Below are 9,755 nucleotides of genomic sequence, written 5' to 3'. Positions count from 1 at the left end.
ACAAGTATGATCATCCAATTCCAACAAACATAATTTATTTCGTTACAAATTCATTTACAGTCCATTATTCATATTTATCTGAAGCTGTAATTCGGAAACAGTTTCGGATGCAACATATGGGATGATAAATTTAAATTCTATGTAAAATAAGCGCTAAGAAAAATAAAGAAACGATTTAAAGAAGACGAAAGCATGTTTGTCCACTATGTAAGGTTGTGCAAATAACAAAGACATAATAAGTCATAGTTTAAAAAAATATATATTATAATTAATTCATTCGAGGAGGTACTGAAAACAAAGATCTAAAAAATGTCACTTCTTCACTTTACTATGAAGCTGCGCTTATAAACAGATTTTTGTAAATATATTGAAAATAGGGACTCAAAAAAACTAGGGTGTTTCCAAAAAAATTAAAAAAACATGTATTTTATAGCTATTTAGCTAAACCAATAATAATTTTTCTGTTTTCTCCACGCCTTGTTTTGACATAATAATATTACAATATTTAATTTTTTAAAACACACTTTGTGACGCATCTTTTTTATAAGTTGAGTAAATGATAGCCAAGAAGTTACATAGTAGTTATCAGCCGTGAGTCAATATGCGTCTCGTCAAATCGATCTTTCTAAAACACAAATAGTTGCACTCGGAACAGGAAATGGTTTTTCCCCATTGTGGGTCAGCATGTGACTTGTTAAAGTTCCCTTTCGAAAACATGAATAATTGCTGTCGGAATATATAAAAGGTTTTTCTCTACTGTGGGTAAACATGTGTCTTATAAAAATACTCCTATAAGGACATGAATAGTTGCACTGGGAACATGTAAAAGGTTTTTCTCCAATGTGGGTCAGTATGTGTCTCAACAGACTACCCTTAACAGTACATGAATAGTTACTTAACAGTACACTCAGAACATGAAAAAAGTTTTTCTTTACTGTGGGTCTCCATGTGACTCCTTAAAGATCCCTTTCGAAAACATGAATAATTGCAGACGGAACATGAAAAAGGTTTTTCTCCACTGTGGATAAGCATGTGTCTTGTCAAATTACTCTTATCAGAACATGAATAGTTGCACTGGGAACATGAAAAAGGTTTTTCTCCACTGTGGGTCATCATGTGTTTCCTTAAAGATCCCTTTTGAGAACATGAATAATTGCAGACGGAACATGAAAAAGGTTTTTCTCCAATGTGGGTCAGTATGTGTCTCAACAGACTACCCTTAACAGTACATGAATAGTTGCACTCGGAACATGAAAAAAGTTTTTCTTTACTGTGGGTCATCATGTGACTCCTTAAAGATCCCTTTCGAGAACATGAATAATTGCAGACGGAACATGAAAAAGGTTTTTCTCCACTGTGGATAAGCATGTGTCTTGTCAAATTACTCTTATCAGAACATGAATAGTTGCACTGGGAACATGAAAAAGGTTTTTCTCCACTGTGGGTCATCATGTGTATCCTTAAAGATCCCTTTTGAGAACATGAATAATTGCAGACGGAACATGAAAAAGGTTTTTCTCCACTGTGAGTCAGCATGTGTCTCGTCAAATTACCTCTTTGAGAACATGAATAGTTGCACTGAGAACATGAAAAAGGTTTTTCTCCACTGTGAGTCAGCATGTGGTTCGTCAAATTACCTCTTTGAGAAAATGAATAGTTGCACTCAATACATGAAAAAAGTTTTTCTCCTTTATGGGTCAGAATGTGTCTTGTCAATTTTGACTTACGTGAGCTGGAGTAGTTACAATAAGGACAAGATGATCGTTTTTCCACAGGATATGTCCTCAAATCTGTCAATAAAAATTGAAAAAAAAACGATAAGCGCTCAAAAAATTTTAAAACCTCAACCAAGTTCAGATTAGCAGATGACGCAGTACATTCGTAAAAACGTTAATAAAATAGAATTGCACGAAATGATAAATCTTACAATGAAAATCGGTGTTACCTGCTCTCTGGGCAATTCTTTCAAACCGTTCTAAGCATTCCTTTTTAACATCCGGCAGGTCTATGTCCATTTCCATATTTGGACATCCCCTTTCATCTTCTTTTCGGGTTCCTGATTTCAACTTGATGGAAACAGTCCTCACATTAAATCTACCTGCAAATAAATACAACAATTCTTGCATTGATCATTGATGCATAACAAAAAATATTTTTAATTATAAAAAAACCATAAAGTAAAAAAATAACGAATAAAGATAACATCGATTTACCATGTAGAATCAGGCTTTCGTTTTAAAGTCTTTCAGGTCTATTGAAGATAATATAAGAATGACCCCCGATGAACCCAGGAACCGATGCTTTAAGAATAAAAAGCGCTGCTCTTGAGCTTTTTCAATACGGTTGTTTTAAGTTGATGGAATCTAGCATCAATAAATGTAATTCAAAGTACAAATACAGGTGTTTTAAAAGTGCAGGGTGCAGAGCAGGAACTTCCTCATTTCATACTTATATTCGTATGAAATAAGGAAGTTACTGAACTGCACCCTGTAAATTATCACTTGAAACTTACATCATGTCCGAATTAAAACAACGTGAACGTTTGAGGAATCGACAGATTATTTGAAGGAAAGTTTAGTGGAAAAAGTGTAGTTAAAAGAGTGCCGTAATTAGTAATTTGGTTGTTTCCGGCAAGGATGAATTTTAAGGTTAACGAGTTACAACAAGAGAAGGTGTTGTGAAAAGGCATAATCCTTCCTGTTCGCACGACATTTCAAAAGGAACTTGGATTCTGTACATCAATTTCAAACATCCTTTATTTTTAATACATTTACTGAAACTTACTGGCTGTCCGACTATTATCTGCATATTGCAAACATTCCTTCTTTACATCTGGGTGGTCGAAATCTATTACCGAATACGACATTTCACCTTCGCCTTCTTCACAGGGCGCTGGTTCCGTCTTGATAGATATAGTATCAGGATTTTGTAGATCCATGGCACTGCTGCGGTATAGTAAGGCAATTGGTTTAACTTCCAACAAACAAACCTGAAACAGAACATAAACGGAACTCTAATTTGAATGAGTTTTTATGAATGGTTACGGTGTTAATATTCTGTCAAAACAATAAAGTCGTAGCCAAAACACATATTAGGAAAAAATGGTACAGATTGTGACCTTGAAGTTACGTGAAGACTACGGTTGAGAGAATCGTTATAAATCCTAAGATAAATCTCTATTTATATAATGTATTTCCTCGTATAGCTAAAGATAAATCGATATACCGCTTTTAACAAAATAAAGGTTATCTGTATATTTGTGATTTTTTTTATAAATACCTTCGAAATACTTATCTTAAAATAGGTTGACGTAAAATCGACAGTTTGAACGTTCGGCTGTTTACAAACAAAACGCCCAATGATTGCTTAACTTAATTGGAATAACGGCATTGGAATGAATATAAACAATCGTACTTACCAATAACTATAACAAGTTGGGATGATAAATTTAACAGCGTGGGTTGAACCGGTACCCCCGAGACACTAGGAGGATCCAGGATGTATTGGTTAGACAGAATTTGGATACAGAAAGTAACGACTGTCGTTAAGTGTCATAAATGTATCTTTGATCATACGTAACCATCCTCTAGATCGATATCATAAATGAACCTACACCTAGATCGTCATCTTCGTGCTTTTAGTACTGAACATATTTCGTCCGACGGATTTTTTTGGAACTAAGAGAAAAAGAAAGAGAAGGGAATATGTTGTCACGACGTCACAAACCATCCACCAAAGATAGAGGAAAGTAAAAAAAAACGGTACTACCATAGACAATATATATACGGTCCCAATTTATTAGCCTAAAATATTATTTAAAAATGAAAAACTCGTAATTGCATGAATTATTTTATTACTCAAACACAGATAACACAAAAAAGGGACATACAAGCTTGTGCAAACACAAAACACATTTTAAATGACAATAAAATGTTAACACACCAAAACAGAATATTAGAATATTATTTCCTTTAGAGAAAAATAAAACAGTTGTATATAGAAGCGTATGAAGGTATACGCTTCTACGTCCATTTTGGCAGCAATGGGCCCGCTGCTGGGTTCAGGGAAGACATTAGCATCTGAAATAAATAAACATCACATCATCACATTACTCAAACAAAACATTATATCTGTAATTCAGTTGCTGGGTTTGAAGAAATAATAATTCTATTGAATGAATATCTTTATCATAATAACGACTCAAATCAACGTCTATTCTTTCTCTCTACCAACACTCACAATCATATTAATAATATTAAGATAGGTCGATAGAGATTTATACCTTTAAAACTGTCATTGTGATCTCGGAGAGCACCACAATTTGTGCAGTAGTACACTGGGGGTACACGTGGAACACGAATACGGTCTAAAAAAGAAAATAGATTCAATTCTAAGGTGATTCAAGTTAATGATAAGTTACATTAGAAACATTGAACAAACAGAGGGAGATTCGCACCTGCATTTTGGTTAACATCCCGGGTCCCTTGTGCACCAGGTAAATCCCGATATATTCCGATATCGGGAAGATTAAGGGTCGGCAAAGCATCTTTTTTCAACGAGCCACAAGTCGTTTTTAAATTAGCGAGGCATTTTAACAAATCTACTTTCACTTTTCACAAATATTTACGTCGGCGAAGAACCATGAACATAAATAAACAACCATAAACATGTGCAGTCTTACTCAAAATGAAATCCCTAATACGAAGATAATACCCCGTATTAGCTATACAGGGGTGGGGGCCTATACTGGTCAGATTAAAAATTTTTACTCATAATCATAAATTTTCCCAATATAGCTCGACGGCTGGATTATGGAATATGATTTTTTTACAGTAGCAACACTTGAAAAATTTGGCATTTCGCGGCGTGTTGCCAACTTCACGTTTATTCATATGTCAAAAAAGTAATCCAAGAGTTGGTTTGTTTATCTTTGAATAACCTAAAAATGGATAATGTTGACATTAATTTGGAGGAAGAATTAAAAAGGTGCAAGCGTATCAAAAATTGGGGTGACGTTGAAAAGGTTTGTTAACTTTTATCTTGGCTCTAATGTTTTGTTTACTTGTTTGAAATTAGTGTAAGTATAATGATTGTTTTCCTTGTAGGCCTTGTTGAAGGACTGTGTGGCTGAACACGTGAGGGCTGTAGAGAATAAAACCTCGGACAGTAACACCCTAATTGCCAAGAGGGAAGCTTGTTTTATTAAAGTAAGTATACCTCCATAATATATCCGCATTGTTAACTTTTCTACAGATTAAACTTTAAGTTTGTCGCTTCGTAGCTTTGACATCCATTTCAAATGTAAAGGTGTGCATACCACATAATTAATAGCACACTATTTTTCAGATTTAACACACTAAGTGACCAAAAAAGAGATATGGGTCAGATACAAGCTCAATGGAAGATGCTCAAATTGGCTTGTAAGAGCCAATTGAGCCGGTATAGGAGGGAAGTGATGGCAACAGGTGGAGGTCCCCAACCACCAAGTCCTTCGCAGGATATTCTCTCGATGGTGGATTTGTTACCACATGAATTCGTAACGGACAAAAATGTTGATGATAGCGATTCAACATTTAAAGCAAAGGTAAATATCTTTTTATCGAAGGAAGCAAATACTTTGTGGTGTGACATTATATATTAAATGGAAAAACACACTTTTTATATGAATTAATATTTAACAGCCAACCAGCATTTTTTTTTTCAAAAGATAAGTTGATAGTAATATTATTGAAATATTGATGGTTCTGTCTATATTTAAACTCATGTAAATCTTGCTTTAATTGTGGGAGTTATATTGGTAATTGTGTTTTATTATTACAGATGAATTTTCCTACATCAACCCCTCACTCCACACTGCCACACTCTGTTCCCAATAGGAAGTTGTCTTTTGAGGTAATATACCTAAACCTACTTAAATGATCAGCGCAACAATGAGTGCTAACTATTTGCAATATTTAAAGCAGTAACTTTTCAGTTGGACATAATCTTTTGTTTATATCAACAGGAAACAAGTGAAGCTGATTCACCACCACCGCCACTATCACCACAAGCATACACCGTCCAGCATGTCCCGCTGCACGCTTGCCCTCCACCTCTACCTCGGAGGCGACCACGCCATAAAGTAAGTATTTCTTCACACCACATTTTTGTTTACTCAACTGACTTTATTGTCATACTAAAACTGAATGTTTACTACGAAAAACAATAACTCATATATGAATATTAATTTTTTTATGTATAAAATGCACGATAATTAAGAGATTTGCAGAGAATAGATTAAAACACCGTACTAGGTGACTGCCTGTTTCATGGTGACTAAAGTTGAATATAGTTATTTTGTATGTAGTGTTAACATAATATGGATTAATAAAAATAATAATTCTAAAGCGCCGTTTTTGTGAGAAATCACCTCTGCTGTACACTTTGTTATATATAGGCACTATCTAAGTTTATTATTTACAAAGATACATAAACATACTTACCTGGATTGGAAATTGGAAAAATTATAATAGAAAGTTGGAAATAGAATAATTATGTTAAACCAGTTATGAAAAGTTTGTCATTTAATGTTTTTATTTTCAGGAAGACGACTTAGCCCAAATGAAGGCGAACGTCTTTGAAGAAACAAAAAAAATAATGCACCTTGAGCACCAAAAAAAAATGGAGTACTTGTTCAAGCTCATGAAAGACGAATCCAGGGCCAAAATTCGTCTACAGGAAGTAGAGTCACAGACCAAGGTTAGCTTGATAAAGAAGGAAAGTGACCTTAAAAATTGTCTACAGGATGAAGAGTCGCAGACCAGGATTAGGTTCATGGAGGAGGAACACAAAATTAAAATGACGATGCTGAAAGATGGATGGATAGCCAAATAATAATTTTATTTTATCTATATTTCATATTTTCGTTTACATTTATTAATGTTCTTCACTGTGCTAAATAAAAATGTACAGACGTACATCAAATTGAATTCCTTGTAATATAAATAGACCAGCTCAACGCCCATGTAAACATAACGAGGAAATCTATAAATGGTTTCTCAATTAGGTGAATTACACATGACTATAAATTAAGCACGTTGTAAACTGATTTCCCTAAAATAAAAATAAATAAACAATATTGATCATACCTTAGTCTTATTATTATATCTTCATTATTGTGTAATATGCATTTGTGTCGCAGGTACATTATACTATTGAGTATGTACATTTTTTCAGTGTAATATAATTATATATGTAGATACAATCATATTGAGTACATACTAATACATTTAAAAATGTTGATCAATGAACACCTGTCTAGTGGCATTTCCAATATGATTGATTGGGGCTACTTGTTCATTTGGGGCTACTTCCATGAAACCACCACCACCTGCTTCTGTTCCTGCACCCTCATCATGTTCTTCATCATCATCTATTCCAAATTACAAATCATAGCATTAGTACATACAAAACTCTAATGTAAGGAATGTCTAAAAACTGACATATTATATTAGGTTTCATTTTAACACATCTTTTATTTTGAGTTGTTTTCTTACCTAACTGAGGATCATTCATATCGATGGCAAGACAATGGAGAACAGCAAGAGCTACGATAGTTGTCTTGATGGTATCGAGAGATCCTGACATACCCCGCAGCAGGCAACGAAATCTCTGTTTCCATACCCCAAAACATCTCTCCACCGTGTTGCGAGTAGATATTTGAGCCCTGTTATACGCCACTTCTCTGGGGTTTCTTGGGTTCCTAACTGGGGTGAACAGATATGGTGTACAGGCATAACCTCCGTCTCCCAACAGTCGTCCGTTGAAGTGACCTTCTTCAAACCTCTGCTTGATGAAACTTTCCCGGAAAATACGAGCATCGTGAGTACTGCCTCTCCAATGAGCAACAATATCCATAATTTTTAGTTCTGCATTGCACACCACCTGGAATGAATTTATTCATGCAATCAATGTTGGTTAATGTTTATATTTCAGACACGTATTGAGGTTATCACTTTACAAACCTGGACATTTAATCCCCTTCCTATTGATGTAATATTGGCCGGCATCACCCCCAACTTTCCTTATTTTAATGTGTGTGCAGTCAATGGCACCCATTACTCCAGGAAAACGTTTTATTCCTTGGAACTTTGCAACTGTTGATTGTTGCTCTTCAATAGATTGTGGCATTTTAATGTACTGTGGAGCAAGGCGGGCAAATGCAGTTGCGACCCTTTTGGCAATACGGGACATTGTCTGTTGACTAAATCCATGTAAATCTGCACAATCATCTTGTATCTGCGAAAAAAATGTTATAATAATTTTAAAACTGTTTAGTTATCGATTTTGCTGATTTGTTTCACAGGAATGCAATTATAGACACTATCCTTACCTCGTTTCTGCCCCAGTATCGTATGGCACAAAGAACTTGGAGATCGGTAGATATTTTTCCACCCCGTTTGTTATTGACATGCAAATATGGCCGTACCAAATCGATCAAACGTCTCATATTTGCTTTGGTGAATCTATATTTGGACCTAAAATCTCCTTCCGTTAGCGCCGTAAATGGGTCATACCGCTTTTTGTATGTTTTCCGTGCCCGTGGTGGATGAATACGGTCAAGATTTGCCAAAGCTCCAGTCAAAACGTCAAAATTGTCAAAGTCAGCCATTTCCGAATTTATAATACGGCCGTATACTGCCTAATCCTGATCTTCGGGTGGGTTAAATTCTGACGTCTGCTAATACGGTCAGATTAGGCAATGCGCATGCGCGCGAGTTGGCGCTATTATGAGTAAAAAATTCACTTAACCTGTCCGTATTATCGTAGTGTTTCGATTATGAGTAAGGCTGGTGGTGTTTTGACTTTTGTTACCACAGATATCCCATTTTATACAACTCAGTTCTTCTATGGCGTTCAAAGTGTTCCTATTGGATATTGGCATTTTAAATATTGCTATGACGTCACCAAAGCACCACCATTCTAGGACCAAAATTTAGGTCGGAGTCGACCCCCCCTGATCGATATCTTCGGGCTTTTTGTGGGAGTCGCTATATGCACAGCGACTAGTCGACAGGGGGCGTGGCCAACATATCCGAGCATACCCGAAGTGAAGTGTTTCGGCGCTTTATTTGAAATTGGTTCTCCGTTCAGATTTTTTTTGTGACGTCCGTTTTTATGGAAAAGTAAAACTAGCATTATTTGGAGTCAATGTGAAAATTTGGATGCCATATAGCATGTTGAAGGATAAGTGAGCAATGAAGGAAGTTGGGCAATTCATTGATACATTTATTTATTGGCTAGTCGACACGGGGGCGTGGCCAACATATCCGAGCATACCCGAGCTGTTCCGAGTTTTTTTTTAATGTTTAATTCCGTCAAATTAGTATTTACCTAATATGCATGCATTGTGTGCGTTGTGATTAATTAGCTGGATTTTATTTTTTTACGTTCAAATTTTATTTAAGTTAACTATTTCTGCGATGTTGAGCGGCTACGCTAAGTTTGTGTAACATGGTTTATGATGAAAAAGAAAATGCCCCTTTTATACCGCCTGCTCGCGTCAAGGCAAGAAAAACATCCCAGTTTTCAATTAATTCAGCGGCTACGCTAGGTTTGTGTAACATGGTTTGTGATTCAAAAGAAAGTGTCCCTTTTATACCGCCTGCTCGCCTCAAGGCAAGAAATACATCCCAGTTTTCAATTAGTTTAGCGGCTACGCTAGGTTTGTGTAACATGGTTTGTGATTCAAAAGAAAGTGTCCCTTTTATACCGCC

At 35.6% G+C, this 9,755-nt stretch overlaps 1 protein-coding gene and 1 long non-coding RNA gene across 2 annotated transcripts; one reads left to right on the top strand and one right to left on the bottom strand.

Moving 5' to 3' along the window:
• Window positions 1–349: 349 nt before the first annotated feature.
• On the bottom strand, window positions 350–3,588 carry LOC149415905 (uncharacterized). Its single transcript, XR_016303601.1, has 4 exons — window positions 3,419–3,588; window positions 2,785–2,989; window positions 1,946–2,098; window positions 350–1,790 (listed from the first exon to the last, which is right to left on the bottom strand). It is a non-coding gene; the product is annotated as an uncharacterized LOC149415905 (long non-coding RNA).
• A 1,310-nt stretch (window positions 3,589–4,898) lies between these two features.
• LOC149415904 (uncharacterized) lies at window positions 4,899–6,873 on the top strand. The gene is made up of 6 exons (XM_089641765.1): window positions 4,899–5,023; window positions 5,106–5,207; window positions 5,347–5,584; window positions 5,821–5,892; window positions 6,005–6,121; window positions 6,583–6,873. The coding sequence occupies exons 3-6, from the start codon at window positions 5,378–5,380 to the stop codon at window positions 6,871–6,873; spliced, it is 687 nt and encodes a 228-aa protein (XP_089497891.1). The 5' UTR covers window positions 4,899–5,023; window positions 5,106–5,207; window positions 5,347–5,377.
• The last annotated feature ends 2,882 nt before the right edge of the window (window positions 6,874–9,755 follow it).

Source organism: Hesperophylax consimilis, chromosome 17, assembly GCF_061612785.1.
Source record: "Hesperophylax consimilis isolate HC1 chromosome 17, BYU_Hcon_1.0, whole genome shotgun sequence".
Taxonomy (NCBI): domain Eukaryota; kingdom Metazoa; phylum Arthropoda; class Insecta; order Trichoptera; family Limnephilidae; genus Hesperophylax; species Hesperophylax consimilis.
The sequence above is the reverse complement of the archived record's forward strand: the minus strand, read 5'-3'. Positions and strand labels throughout refer to the sequence as shown.

Coding starts and splice junctions, on each gene's coding strand:
- LOC149415904 (XM_089641765.1), top strand. CDS start 5,378: ATGGGTCAGATACAAGCTCAATGGAAGATGCTCAAATTGGCTTGTAAG. Junction 5,585..5,820: donor ATTCAACATTTAAAGCAAAG/GTAAATATCTTT, acceptor TTATTATTACAG/ATGAATTTTCCTACATCAAC. Junction 5,893..6,004: donor ATAGGAAGTTGTCTTTTGAG/GTAATATACCTA, acceptor TTATATCAACAG/GAAACAAGTGAAGCTGATTC.